The sequence below is a fragment of the Taeniopygia guttata genome, chromosome 1 (assembly GCF_048771995.1).
Source record: "Taeniopygia guttata chromosome 1, bTaeGut7.mat, whole genome shotgun sequence".
NCBI lineage: Eukaryota > Metazoa > Chordata > Aves > Passeriformes > Estrildidae > Taeniopygia > Taeniopygia guttata.
The window spans coordinates 30,769,164-30,784,180 of NC_133024.1; the positions used below are offsets into that span (position 1 = coordinate 30,769,164).

At 44.9% G+C, this 15,017-nt stretch overlaps 2 protein-coding genes across 8 annotated transcripts in view; one reads left to right on the forward strand and one right to left on the reverse strand.

Moving 5' to 3' along the window:
* Positions 1–3,424, forward strand: part of MYO7A (myosin VIIA) — a 63,885-nt gene extending 60,461 nt beyond the window's left edge. For all 5 annotated transcript variants that reach the window (XM_072926579.1, XM_072926585.1, XM_072926591.1 and 2 more), the window contains 2 exons: positions 268–387; positions 1,110–3,424. In XM_072926579.1, the coding sequence (XP_072782680.1) occupies positions 268–387; positions 1,110–1,199 (210 nt within the window). In that variant the 3' untranslated portion in view covers positions 1,200–3,424. The remainder of the gene's footprint in view (positions 1–267; positions 388–1,109) is intronic.
* Positions 3,425–4,450: 1,026 nt separating this feature from the next.
* GDPD4 (glycerophosphodiester phosphodiesterase domain containing 4) overlaps positions 4,451–15,017 on the reverse strand; it is a 37,887-nt gene continuing 27,320 nt past the window's right edge. For 2 of the 3 annotated variants that reach the window (XM_030268477.4, XM_030268454.4), the window contains 9 exons: positions 14,511–14,656; positions 13,956–14,038; positions 12,946–13,096; positions 12,025–12,249; positions 11,052–11,209; positions 8,733–8,880; positions 7,593–7,675; positions 5,990–6,075; positions 4,451–5,486 (listed from right to left, as the gene is read on the reverse strand). In XM_030268477.4, coding sequence (XP_030124337.1) covers positions 5,455–5,486; positions 5,990–6,075; positions 7,593–7,675; positions 8,733–8,880; positions 11,052–11,209; positions 12,025–12,249; positions 12,946–13,096; positions 13,956–14,038; positions 14,511–14,656 — 1,112 coding nt within the window. In that variant the 3' untranslated portion in view covers positions 4,451–5,454. Of the gene's footprint in view, positions 5,487–5,989; positions 6,076–7,592; positions 7,676–8,732; positions 9,013–11,051; positions 11,210–12,024; positions 12,250–12,945; positions 13,097–13,955; positions 14,039–14,510; positions 14,657–15,017 lie in introns of those variants that run through there. The other variant, XM_030268485.4, reaches the window with a different exon arrangement.

Below are 15,017 nucleotides of genomic sequence, written 5' to 3' on the forward strand. Positions count from 1 at the left end.
ATCCTTTCACAGGCAATAGGACAGGAGTTGGAGTAAATGAGATCCTACTAGTTACTTCCACCACCTGCATGGTCTTTCTAGTGTAGCAGTCCTTCACAAGCTCTGGAGGATCTGCAGTCTTGATCTCACTACCATGAGTCTCATCACAGTAGACATCCTTGGCCTGCTGTGGTAGGAAGTGAACAGGGACAATGAGAAGTGTCCATAGTCCCTCATGGAAGTTGAGGCTCTCTTGCATGTTGAGTGTCAGTTTTTTGTTCCCACCAGGATATTCTCATCACTCACCCCTTCACCAAGATCTCCAACTGGAGCAGTGGCAACACATATTTCCACATAACCATTGGCAACTTGGTGAGAGGAAGCAAGCTGCTTTGTGAGACCTCCCTGGTAAGAAGTGTTAAAGATTAGACCAAGTCCTGACTTCAGCAGCAAATTCTGTCTCAGGGATTCTCTGGGCTGAAAGTGGTCTCTCGGAAGAGCTGCTGATACATTTTTTTCCTTCTGAATTTCCCATGGCTCTGCTCAGTGAATCAGGGCTAGGGGTCTCACTTGGTCCATGATCCAACGAACAAGCATACCTAAGGTGCTTGGGATGTTGCTGTGTCAGGAGCATGAGGGACTACTCCCTGTAACTGGACTGAAAAACACATTAAAACTGACATGGGCTCAAGGGGTACTCTTGAGCCCTTTAACAAATAACATTTACCCATCTTGTCCCCAGTAACAATCACAGCAATAAACCTCCTTCTAGACTATCTTAAACCCAAAGCACAAAGGATAAGAATTCCATCTGGATTAATTGTTACTAACCTGAGGCATTCAGTATTTTGTTGGCCATTTGAAAATTTATGTCCTATCCAAAGCTCCCTCTGTCCTTAGCCTCAGCAGCATCCTGGGACAGAGAGTGCCTCCATCTCGATGTTGCAAATAATGTTTGGACAGTGTTCCTTGTGGTGGTGAAATTTCACCCAAGGAGAATGGTGGAACAAGTCAAAATGTACCTGAAAATTTGCAATGCAAGTACTGGTAGCCATTGTTTTCAGGAGGCACAAGCCAGAGACTGTAAGTTGTGCTCTAGAGGCTGGTAACATCTTCCCTCTCCTCCTCAGGGGTACAAGATGGATGATCTTTTGACCTCATACATCAGCCAGATGCTAACAGCCATGAGCAAACAGAGGAGTGCAAAGGGTAGCAAGTGAACTGCAAGAAGCCACTGGCACGTGGTCATGGGGCTAATTCAGCAGCTGAGGGCTGTGGGATACCCATGCAGCTGGGCAAGAACCTTTGCCTCCCAGATGTGGAAGATGAGCCGAACACCATCAGGGAGTTCAATGGACTCTGACCTTGAGGGCTCCAATCCCACCTCCCCTTCCAGCGAAGATGACTATCTCTGATCTCCTACTCGCCTTCCTCACCCTGCATCCCATCTCAGTCCTACACCTCAAAGATTTCCAGGAGACACCACTGCTCTCAGAGAGTGACCAAGGCAAAGACACTCCAGCAGGAGGTCACAAAGGCTCTTGGAAGAGGATTTGTGTGTGTGTGTCAGTGTGTGTGTGCGTGTGGCTTGCTTTGTTTTCATTTATTGTTTTTTTTCTTAAATATGAGAGCTGTTAGGATGCTAACAGGTTTTGGTGAAGTTCTGGGAATTTCAGGTTTGAAGAGGAGTAAGAGAGCCCTGACCCATGCTGGAAAGATGTCCAGTGAACACTGCAGGGCTTGTTTTTAAGTCATTACAAAAGAATACACTGTGTTCTTAAGATGTACTGAAAGAAAAAGCAAGCAGGAGGAGCACATTTTAACTAGGAATCAGAATAAACAAACTACTGATCGAACAGGCTAGAGTACTAAAGTCCTGTCTGTGCAATGCTGGAAATATTTAAAGAACAAATTTGAAAGTTTCATTTCTTCTTTTATTTATTTTCTAAAATATTAAAAAGAAAAAAAAAATCCTGTATTTTGTGCCGGTATCTGGATGCTGACCTGCAGAACAATCGCTTGCCCAGAGATTCCCCAAGAGCTATGACTGCCTGAGGCTGAGTAAAGCACATCTTTCTCAACCTAAGGGTTCAGCTGGAAGCAAAGCTTGGAAAATTAATTACCTCCTTTTGCTCCCTGTGTTCAGAACAATTAACCTTGACTTTTACTGCAAAATTCAATATGGTTATAGGGGTTTTGAACACCCCATGCTTGGAAGACTGAAGTTTTTTGAAGGTTGAAGAGCCTGTGTTGAGCTGTAATTCAAACATTAACTTGGCCATCAGGTTTGTACCAGCTGGTGATTTTATTGTGATTTGTGTGTGTATTTCTGTGTAAAGCAGCTCTTGATGAGTCCTAGCTGGACCTGAACCACTCACAGCAAAGGCAGACCCTTGATTTTGGTGGTCTTTTCTCCATCTTTGATTGGCTGTCTCATCTGCCACCCAATGCCACAGAGTGTGGACCAGCCTACTTTGGAACAGAGATGGGACCGGCTGGCAGAGAGGAGGCTGAAACCATATTGTGTCTGGAAGGATGCAGGGAAAGAAGCCTGGGGCGTGCCTTTCCAAAATCCAGGCTTCAGAGGAAGAAATGGCTGGGTGTGGAGTAGCAAGAGAGGCGACAATTGTACACCAAGATTTGGCGTTGGTGTAACCAGCACTGAGTGGATCTCAGTAGATGTTAAGGCCTCTCTTGGTCCTGTGCATTGGGCTGAGTTTGACTGCTTTTGTAGAAGTCCATGTTGTGTGGTGTCACGTGCTGCTCTGTTAAGCTCAGCTGAGCTCAGGTATGGTGTGCCAGGCCGAATTGGCAGCGCTGCCTACCAGATCTCGAGGACTGTGACATTCAAGTGGGATGCAGCAATGACTTACGACTTTGGTTGCTCCATCCAAGCGAATGAGATGCTGCATGGAGACATCCACCAGCCAGATAGGGCTGGTAGGAGATCACCTTCCTCCATCATCCCCTACCCATCTGGTGATGGGAGCATGGTTACACCAAGGCTACATTAGGAGCCCAGCTGCCTTCTCATCATCCATCTCTGACATTTCTCTCCCTTCCCCAGCTGCCATGATCCAGCTGTCCCAGGGATCCCACCTGTCCTTAGACACATGCCTATCATCACCACACCATCACTGCTTTTTCTGAGTCTCCAGCCATCCCTGCCACCCACTGCACACTTAGCAGATGATGCAGCACAGCAGTGTTTTCTACAGCTGTTGTGGGTCATCTTTCTCCTGCCACCACCCTCATTCCTCCATTTACAGCTCTGTTGGCATCCCATGCACCCCATAATTTTGGGCAGGACTGGGACTCTGTGTGTGTGTACCTGTGTGTCTTATGTATTAGCATCTGCTGGCCTCTTTGTATACACACCAAGCAATGTAACATGAAAAAACATATGTCCAAGTGAAATACTCCAATTAAAAAGCATCAAGTGGCTTGTGGGAGGCTGTTCTGCACTGTGCAGTAGTGGTGACATCTCCACAGGGAAGGGTGGGACCAGGGCCCCCACGTTCTTGTTATGGACAAGACTTTTCCTTGTATTGTGCAACTCCTGATGAGAGCATCCAGCAAGGGGGAACAAACCATCAGTGTACCCAAACTGGAAATTAATTGAAATCTTTTCTTTTGGGGTAAAAAACCACTGAAGTCTGGGAGTCCCCATTGCTTGTCCTCTCTGATAAGGGCTGAACCTTCCAGTCAGTTCTGAGCTTAATCACTGCATGTAGGAAGTGTTGGATGAAAAGCCTGTGTGTGGGAGTCAGACAACCAGTCATGTGCTTAACAAGGTTGCCAGACCTTGCTAGCTGAGAAGCAATGAAAATAGTAGCTGAGATGTGACAGAGTGTAAGACATTAAAGGAAACCACAGGTCTAACTGGCCAGGCTCTGCCTAGGCAAGACTTCTGAGGATGAGAAAGGCAAGTACAGGGAGTTATGAGTGCATACTGGCCAAGCAGCGGCTAGATAACATGGATCAAAGAGCATGGAGGTGGGTTTTCCCAAAGTACATTAAAGGCAGCGGTTGGGCAGCCACAGCCAAGTCCCTCACTTGAACACCAAGCCACAGGCTAAGAAGCCCATGGTGCACACCACACATAACCCACACACTCCCCACCTCCTACTTTTGATGCTCACATTCCCTATGTGAGTGGTACCCGTGAAAGGTTATGAACCATCTATGTATGCAAGGCAAGGCGAGAGGGATTTAACACCATCCACTCCCCATATTTCATAGACCTGGAGCAGCTCTACAGCATTTCATCAGCCCTTTAGGTTTTTTCCAAAGAAGCATCTTCATTTTTCGCATTTCTAGCCTTCAAAATACTCCAGAGTTGCAACTTGAAAGGTTTGGGTGCTTCTCAACACAGATAACTTTGAAACTTAATGCTGCCCTCTCACTCCCTCTCACTTGTGATCACTTCCTTTAACAAAAGGCTCATGTATAAGAAATATCCATAGTCTGAATCAGGCAAAGATTACTGTATTCTTTTTCCTTCCCAGTTTGCTGAAATAAGAACAAAACAGGATAGGAGAGATAAAATGTATTTAAAACATCACTTGCAATTTACAAAAAACATATTATCTCTTCAAGTAGAAAGATATGGCTTAAACTTGAGAGATGTTTACATCTCCTTTACAGAGCATAGGCCCCCTACCCACTGCCAGCAGCCACTGGGAGAAATGAAAATTGGAATAAATCCCAGGCTATGGTACAGGTGTACAGACCTTCCCAAGGGAAAAGCAAACATTTGGTGGGACCAATTCATACACAGCTCCATCCTTCTGAAGAAAAGTGGTTCTTATTGGTCATAGTCCCAGTAGCTACATGGCCAAGACACTAAAAAGTCCTCAGCCCCCACATGCCCTTGCCAACAGACGAGGGGAGGAGATTGTCCTGTTAGGCTCTGTGGCAGGGCAAGAGTGGGGAAAAGGAAAACCAAAGTTGCTCCTGCCTCTGTTATGGAAAGGTACCGATTGTCATGACCCAGCCAGCAGCACCTGACCATTGTGGTGGGGATAGTGTGCTCTTGGGGATGGAGGACACCTGCAAGGGGAGAGGACGGGAGGTAGTGTGTGAAGAGGCTGGTCTGATACGAAAAATCTGGGCACCTGAGAACAAGGAGGTCTGGAGGATGCTCAGATGTTTGCAGCACGTGTGGAAACAGGGAATGATTGCCCTGTGAAATGCCAGTGGTCTCGGGCAAATGGTGGCTCCCATGTGCTTGGTGCATCTCACCATAATGCACAGTTTCTTCATGGCTACAACTCCATCTGCACCCTCCTGCACCCCAAGGATTGCTGACAGGCATGGGAATGTGAGAAAAGTTGTAGGAGAGGAAGGCTGATGCTAATCTCCAGCAGGGCCACGAAGGCAAATGGCTCCTCCTCACCAGGGAGATCTGAGCCCCACCAGCTGGTCTCCCCGGCTTCACTGAGATGGCAGGTCCACGACCCCTCTCTGCCCATGTCAGGCCAGGACAGCAGGCATGTCACTGAGCTCTGGAAAAGGAGACACACAGTGAGCTTACAAGCATCTGCATCTGTTCTGACAGCTACTGTGAGCAAACAGAACCTGTTTGAAAATGCATGCAGCCCAGCTTGGGGCTGTATTTTGTCTGGATAATAACTGATAGCTCTGTGGGTGCAGAAATGTGGTGCGTGGGAGAGTTCTCAGCCAATCCCACCCCGCCTGGCAGAACCAAGAGTTCTCAGTACCTCCAGAGTCTCTTTGCACAGCATTGCAGAGCAATGAGTATTGGAGGGGACATCTAGAGGTGTCTGCTCCAGCCTCTGCTTGAAGCAGGGCCAATTGGATTGAGCTGCTACAGGGTCTGGGGCTGAGATAACCCAGACTGCATCCTTCCTCATAACCTTCCTTACTTAAGTATGGACAATTCCATACTTAAAGTATGACACCCATCACCATCCCACTCATCAGGACCTTGGTACTCCCACACAGACCACCCTGAGCAGGATGCAGCCACTCTCCTTGCCCTGCTCACCTGTCTTGAATTTGTTATAGGTGCCACCACTCTCTATCATTGGGTTACTGTCCTGGGCACAGCAGGAGAAATTCTTCTCTCGCCACCTGCATGGGGCAAAGCACCTGGGTCAGGCCACTTCTTGCTGTGGTGTTCCTCACAGCCCCCTGCTGCCTTGGACAGCTTTTTCCTGCTTTGTGAAGGCAATATTGTGGGATTTTCTCAGGTTCTTACTGAGAAAGCACTCAAGTGCATGACTGATGTCTAAGCATCCACACTTCATGTGTGCAGCAGCATTTTGAAGGCAACTTTCTGTCTAAGCCCTGTTTTCTAAGGAAGATTTAAAAGTTCCAAAACCCCCAAAATATTTACAGACACTGGTTCTAAAGCAGCTAGGCAAATTAAAAAATTGTGATTTTGATGCATTCATAAACCTGACAAGACCACACTGACGCACTGCTAATGGCCCTTTGGTCCCAATCCCCGGGGATGCCATTGTTTGGGAAATGCACACAACATGAACATGATCCTGGAGGAGTTGGGTATGGCAAGGTCTGATGGTGGTGGTGATGTTTTACAGGAGTGATTGTGTACCACCCTGAAAACTGTAGCCTTAAAAACGAGGGGAAAGCGGGACTTGAGGGGAACAGAGCAGGGCAAGAGGGGGAGGAAAGGAAAGAACCACCTTGCTTTGGGAAAAACTTGGATGCCCAGCAAAAATGTCTGTAGAGCTGCTAGTTTATCACTGTCAAACTGCTACTAATTAATTTTTTCACCATCCCAGAGCAATATTAACACTCCAACTGTTTCCCATGCCAAAGCAAGTCACAGTTAACAGCAGCCCAGAGTGCTCATCCAGGGGCTTCCCAAACTTTCTGCTTGTTGCCACTAGAAGCATTATTGTACTGCCAGCACCCTGCAAAAAAACTCCCCTGGGCTGGCTGCTCTGATCCTCCCACCCACCTGCAGACAGCCAGCTGAAGCTGAGCCCAGCACATCCTACTTTCCTTGGGCACTACTGGGATGAGAGCACAGGCATGTCTTCATACAGCTGTGGCAGAGCAGAACACCCGGCAGCCAAACACAACCTGCTGGACTGAGCCTGTTCCATGAACCCCCAGATTGCCCAATAATCTCTGACAGAGTGGAACGAAAAAAAATGTGGTGTCTGTGACATGGTCAGACATTTTTGTGTGGATGGATTTCCTGTGGGGCTCTGACATGTGCAGAGACTTGGGATGCTCGAAGATTAGCATTGAGAGCTGTCCTAACAAATCAGTCCAATGAGACACTGTAAAATAGTAATAATGGAAAAATCAGTTCCTTTCTCAGCCCATCAGCTTTGATAGTTGGTTTATGTTGCTACTATAAATCCACCAGTTCTCCACTGAATCCTGAGGGCAGACAATGGCGGAGTTGCCAAAACGAAAAGGGAAAATGAGAGCAAACAGGAGTAACAGAGAATTTTTGGAGGACTTTTGGGTCTTTCTTCCCTTTCCAGAGGGAAGTTCCTAAAGTTCTCAGGCGCAGTTTTAACCCTTCAGGTCACCTGAAAGCATTCCTCCTTCCCTCCATCTGGAGCAAAAGATCAGGGTAGGATGGCCATTAACAACTTAGTAGTTACCAGTGCAGAGCAAAGATGAGTGAGATGAGGAATGCAGCAGTCAGATCTGTCAGGATCCACATGGTGTTGTACTGCTGTGGTGTCTGGAAGAAAACAACAGAGGTTGTGTCCACCACCAAGGACCATGAGATTTGCAAAAAAATTTACCCAAGCTCTTTCTTCCTGATTGAATATGGCTATTCAGCTGCCTGGTTTGCATCTGCAATAACATCCCTTGGGTGTTTAAAGCACTCAGTGGTACTTCCAAGTGGCCACCCAGCACTGGGTGTTAGTGCCAAATCATCCTCCTTCATACAAGCAGGTCTGTTGTGTAGCCAAGAAGATTTTACCATTTCACAGTGAATGCCACAGAGACCTCTTGTTTATAAGGCAGGTCTTGCACTTCTCAGCTTCACCCCAAATATCAACTGGTGGCATCTCATTTTCTCTGGCAAAATTGTCCTTTATTAAACACAACAGAGTGCCTGGGGTGGCTCCCACTTTAAGTCTAAGATCATCTGAAGATTCATTCTTACGCTAGACCTCCACCCAAACTTAGGATGGACTGAAAGACTGCACTTCTCTGAAGGGGAGCATTGTAGAATCTAATTCAAGACTGAAGCCAACTGTTTAAAGACCTTAGAGAGACTCTGGTGGGACCAATGCCCCAGGTGCTTCTTGGTCCTGCAGGAGAAGGCAGAATAACAAATAGAGAAATAATGTGAAAATTCCTCCCAGAAGGAAGGCTTATTTCTGTGGTTGTTTCCCTTGGATTTGTGGAACAAGACCAAGTTTGACAAGGGCAGTGGGACGCTGTGGGAAAAGAGAAATCCTCATGCATCAGCTTGTGTCCCCAAAGGCCCTTCCCTTTTTCCTGCACAAGTCTCAATATGACGTCTTTTCCCGTATCTCAAGGCCTAAGGTGATAATGCAGACAAGCAGAGTGCTTCATCCTGAGCCAGGAGAAGAGAGAAGAGTATGGTAATACCTGTAGTGGCTTTGAGGTTTCAGGTAAGCCAGGTTTCAACACAGGTCCTCCTTATGCAAAGGATCCTTAAAGGATCCTTTATCCATGTGTGAACTGGCCCATCATCTCCAAAGGTAATCATGAATATCCCAACCCTCTTTGCCACCCCTAAGACAGAGAAGACTTCCACTTACCATGAGGAAGAGTGGCTGGTTGAGATCCTTCAGCAAGTGGACAGCATTGGTTGTCACAGAGTGTGCCCCAGAGCACCATGCCAGGGAATAGAGCCATGGCTCGTTGACCACATAGAAGTTGGTGGTGATGTTTGCCTCTGCATATTTCCTTTAAAAGACCAAAAGGCAACAACCTTCGCTGAGCAAGGAGATTAGCACTTCCTTTGGGCTTACTCAAGGAGATTCGGGAAGATCATGGGAAATGGTTGTAATCTTCTGTAGGAAGTGCTTACTTTAGGACCTTGATAAGGAACATAAAGGAAAGCCAACCAGCCAATAATTAATCATTAACAATTGGTCAATACAGAATAGCTGAACAGCTGGAAACAAATGCAGATAAAATGCACAAAAGTTCAAAACCTTTCTAATCCTTCTGCCATATGAATCAATGTAGGAATGTATTTGTAAAGGAAGCTGTGCCCAGGTGGGAGCCAGTCTCTTCCTTTAAAAGGCAACTGAAATATTCTGTTCTACCATTCTTTCTGCATGGAAGGTCTTCAAGCGATAGAACAAGAAGAAATGGACCCAAGCTTCACCAGGGAAGGTTTAGATTGGATAGTAGGAAAAAATTTCTTGATGGCAAGGGTTATCAAGCTTTGGAATCAGCTGCCCAGGGAAGTGCTGAAATCATAGTCTCTGGAGGGACTTAAAATATGTGGATGTGGCACTTGGGGACGTGGTTTAATGGTGGGTTTGGCAGTGCTGGTATAATGGTTGGCCTTGATGGTCTTAGAGATCTTTAAAATCTAAACTATTCATGTTATTCTATAATCTTCCCACAGTGTGTTCGTTCCAAACCACCACAGAATCACAGAATAGCCTGAGCTGGAAGGGACACAGAAGGCCACAGAGTCCAACTCTTCAGTTAATGGCTCAGGTAGGGATTGAACCCACAATGTTGGTGTTCATTAGAGCACCTGAGTTGGTTAGACCAGCTGAGCTAATCTTTGAAGCTGGCCACCGAAGTTTGTTATGGTCATTCCATCAACACATAATTTCTCAAGTTATTACAAGCTATTGAAACTTAATATGAAGTAAGTTCATTCCTTGTATAAAGGTAAAGTAATGTATCATCAATATCAGCATTTATAAATCTACCTAGGAACTACCCAAGGTTTACCCAAAGGGATCTGCCTATGATTTTTTACAGACTTTCAACCTGGAGAAAAGAAAGCTCTGAGAAGAGCTTAGACCACCTTCCAGTACTGAGATGGGCTACATGAGAGCTGGAGAGGGACATTTTACAAGGGCATTGAGTGACAGGACAAGGGGTCATGGCCTCAAACTGAAGGGGGAAATTTTAGATCAGACATTAGGAAAAAATTCTTAACTGTGATGGTGTTTGAGACACTGGTACAGACTGCCCAGAGATGTTGTGGACTCCCCATCTCGGGAGGTGTTCAAGGTCAGGCTATGGGGCCCTGAGAAATCAGGTCTAGTGGGAGCTTTCCTGCCCATGGCAGAAAGTTGTAACTAGATGATGCTGAAAGTCCCTTACAACCCAAACCATTCTGTGATTCTATGATTTTACATCCTGTGACAATTATCATTGAGAAAACATGAACATTACTCTTGTCCAAAGGATTAAAGTTTTTCATTTATTTTTCATTTCAACTAGACTTCAATGGTTTTGTGCATTGGAAAAAGCAAAAAATCCTGTTTACAAAAGGAGAGCTGGGCAGGTAATGCTGGGTTTTTTTGGGTGGTTTGTTGGGTTATTTTGCCATGTGAGAGTAGCATTTTGAGAACTCCTGCAAAGAATGTGTAGCCTTTCATCATAGAAATGGTGTTTCTATGTCACATGCAACAGAGTACTGATAGTAACGACAAGAAATGATACCTCCAAAACACTGGCTACCAGAGGGTGATGGTCTCTCACCACAGCACTATGCACCCTCACTGGTGTTTGTGGAAGAGCCATGGGAAGTTAAATAGTTGTCCATTCTCCTTGATTAGGGGATGGCACAAATAAAAAGACAAGAAATCGGGATACAGCTGTGTTGTTCTTACCAGAAGATCCTCAGATCCTGGTCAATATGGAATTGAGGACAGCCAGATTTAATTACATATGCCACCTCTTAATTAACAGGTGTTAACAGTAGGAGTGAACTGCAGCCTGTCACCCCTAAAATACATCAGGGATGACTGCTTGATCTGAACAACCTATTCCCAAAATAATATAGTCTCTGGAACTGGTCACTGGAGGGAGACATTGCCCCATACATGAGGCAAACATAGTCCAGATGCATCCCAAAGATTGAACTTGGAGCTGAAACCTACCGGATATCTTCACTGGACATGTCAGTGTAGACCAGATTGAGTTTGACGATATTGTGCTTTAATAGGTCTTCTATTGGTGCCTTTCTGCCCATCGTGTGCTGAAACCCTGGAGCAACAGATTGAACAAAGGACCTCACGCTGTTATGCAGCCACAGGACCTGCAGGCAGGAAGAGGAACCAGTAAACTCTCAGCAGAAGAATTTGTGCCCCTGATATGCCCCACTGTTTACACAAGCCCAGTAAAGATAATGTCTTGAGGGACTTAACCCAGCCTGTCAAATTTTCTCCCAATGTTTCTCCCAGTGATCAAATAATATTCAGATGCAGGGTTAGAACTTGCAAATTAGAACTTGATTTTATCAAGAAATAAGTATCCACTGTTCCTTGCTTATCCACTGGAAATCAGTAAGTACGTTTCACACAGCCCAACAAAAGATGCAGTGTTGAATATTAATGAAATACAGCTTTGGTTTGTGGAAAAGGCAACTGAAAATATTCTGTTCTACCATTCTTCCAGCATGGAAGAAAAGATATTCAGCAGATATAGATAATTCCCCAGGCATCAATGGGTACATAAACTGATTCCCATGAGTTTAGCATTCATCCACTGCCAAGGGGAGGAAGGCAATAAAGACTCACAATTTATTTTAATTTAAGCCAGGAATTTTTATGCAATATATGAAACAAGCATGGGTAGCAGGGAGTAGACTGACAATTGTTACATTTATGAAGGGGTGCTGTTTAGGGGTTAAGCATCAGCTGGTATATATACTGCCTTCTTTCCTGTGCTGCTGAAGGATTACACTATTGTGAACCTTCTGAGGAACTAATATAAGGAATATACTCCAAATTATGTCTTTTAAATCAAGTGAAATGCAACAGGCCAATTTTATGCAGGTGAAATCATGCCGAGTCCACCCCAAAACCCAGTGAGGAGAGCAAGAAAAAGGGATATGGAGTGAGGCCACCCTACCAGATGGCGTTTAATCTTCGACTCTTTGAGGATGACATCCAGGACTTTGCGGAGCCATAAGTTCCTGTAAGGATGTTTCTCTGGAGGGCGGTAGAGATCAAATATCACAAGTTTATTGTGACTGTCTGCGAGGCGCAAAAAACTATTTAGGGTGTAAATGGACTGATTCTTTGCCTGGTTTCGATCTGCCTTTGACAGGGAGCCCATCCCTACAAATGGTTTGTTCTAGAAACAAACAGATTCAAAAAAAAAAAAAAAAAAAAAAAAAAGGAAATCAATCAGATAGTTTGCCCTGGGAGTCACCTCTCTAAGAGGGAAAAAGTTTTATGTCAGCCCTCAACAGGTGGGGATATATTATTTTGTTTATTTCTTCTACATAAGAAATGGAAGAAGCTAGCCCAGGCTGTGAGGACATTGCTTCTGGGAACTAAATTGCATAGGTCAAAGCTAGCTTTGCTGTGCTTCTTTGTCCCACCTTGTTAGCTCTGAATATTATAAACAGCACATTACACAAGTAGCTCTTTTCTTCTAACCCCCGGCTCATGAGCTCTGCTGCTTGCCATGATAAGGTGACACAAGAACACCCACGAGCCGATTGTTACAGGTCTCCTTAGCCTGAAGGCAAACTGGACAAAAGAAAGAGACCCAGATTGACAGATTTACTCTGACTTATTTGAATTTTGACTCAACTGGCTGCTCCTCTTCTAACACTGATGCTGTTAAATACTAGACGGTTAGTGTCTCTTTTATATCCAGTTGGTGATAGTCATGAAACCATAGACAAGTTTGCATTGGAAGACACCCTTAAAGCTCTTCTAGTCCAAGCTCTCTGTAATAAACAGGGATGTGTCTAACTGGATCAGGTTGCCTAGAGTCCAATCCAACTGACCTTGAATGCTCCTAGCCCTTTATGATCCTTACCTTAAGGAACCACTTTCCAGCATTCAATTTCTGCAGGGCATCCCAGGAGAAAAACGAAGCAGCTTTAGCAGTGTCATTAGGGTAGACCTCGTCAATGTTAGTTGTCCTTCTCAAGGTGTCATCATGCATGAGGAAAGGAACACCATCATAGCTGCCAGAGAGCAAGAGTTCAGGTCACCTGGGGAGCAAGTTCATTCACAGCATGAGCAGACTCAAGCCAGGTCAGAGGAACATGTGGGCCAGTGTGAATGCAGCAGAGTACAGAAGTTCTTTGCAGAATGTGCAATATGGAGGAATGCTGAGGCTCATGACACCAGGTTATTTCCAGCTTAAATACTTCTAGGAGATCTCACAGAAGTCATGCTTGTCTGTGTCTCAGTTTCCCTAGGGGCAACGTGAAGGAGGTGACCTTTTTACCTGCCAACTCCCTCAAAAATGGTTAGTAACTTATGGTTGAAAACTCTTCTTCCTGACATCAAAGTGTTTCTGTGGTTTTCAGAGGACTGAATTCTGAATGGATAGTGACAGAAACACAAAATTTTCTTTTATAGAAAGGTCTAGTTTAGTATAACGTCCAAATGTTAGTGTTTTTCTCATTCAGTGCCTGTGAACAGCTCATCCTGCACAGAATGTTAGCATTTCGTGGCAATGAAAGGCAATTAAAGATCTAATAATTAGGGCAATGCTGCCACAAATCTGAACGCATTTTCTGTTGTAGACCTGATATAACCCTCACTGTGACCTGGAAGCCAGGCTAGATGAGAGGCTTGTTTTTATACTCTACCAAACATTGAAAACACACTATAGAAGTAATGATTGTTAAATCAATAGCTGCAGCTTATTGACTTGCCTGAGAACAACCATGCCCTACAGCCCCTGTCATCACATGACAGCTGAGAGACCCAGTCCCAGCCATCAGTAAAACCCAACTGCCTGGAGCTGCATGTCTCCAAGGACAGCTCTTAGAAGAACCAGCGTACATTCTGTGACATGCGGTGTTTTGCCCTCACCTTATGGCGACATCTGTTTCAAGTCCATCCCCACCATGCTCAATTGTCTTCAGAAATGACATCTCAGTGTTTTCTGGCGCCAGCTGGGAAAAAAAAGCACAGGAGCAGGTAATTTTCAAACACACTCTGGAGGACTCTGCAAATATTTTCTGCCTCTTTGTAACATCTCTGTTTTTTATTAAGGGAGCATCATTATATTGCTAAAGTCTACTGTTTGTTTTCTTCCACTTTAGCCAAACCCATTGTGTAGAAGACTAATAGAACCATAGAATGGTCTAAGTTGGAAGGAGCCTTGAAGATCACCCTATTCCAATTTCCCTATCAGGGTAGAGACCCCTTCCACTACTCCAGGTTGCCCAGGGCCCTCTCCAACCTGGTCATGTCCCTCAGCAACATTGTTTTCCTTGTTAGCCAACCCATACAGTGATGCCTTTGGCATGCAGTCCCAATGACCAGAAATGTTTCCCACCGTCCACAGATTTAATGGGAAAAAAAAAAAAAAATTAAAGTAGCAACACGCAGGATGAAGAAAAGACATAACTTCTTCAGACCTACCATCGGTGCTCCACGGTGTCCAATGAGGGCTGGCTTTGGTCCAAGTGTTCCCATCTCTCTGATGCAAGGAGAGTACATCCCCAGAGGTATCAAGAAAAGAAAGAGAAGGATAGCCAGGTATGGACCAACAATTATCACCTGAGTAACTGAAAGAATTTGAAGGAGGAAGGCTAGAGTTAATCTACATCGTAACGTACGAGTCTGCCTTGCTACTTAAGTTTTAGTACAGTCCTCCAGCTAAGTAGCTTTTGGGCTTTGTCCCATCCCTTTTTCCTTTCCATCTTCCCCTAATTTTCACTTTCTCTCTAAACAATACAAACCAAGAAAACAAATTGGTCAAAGCAAGGATGCAGTCTGTCTAAGGACTGCACGTTTTAAGCTTTAATTACATCTCACAATGCCTGACAGCAAGATATGGCATTATTTCTTTTATTTCTTTAGACTTGATGCAATGAAATCTCCTCCATATGTAGAAACACAATCCTCAACAGAAGGATGCTAATTTTT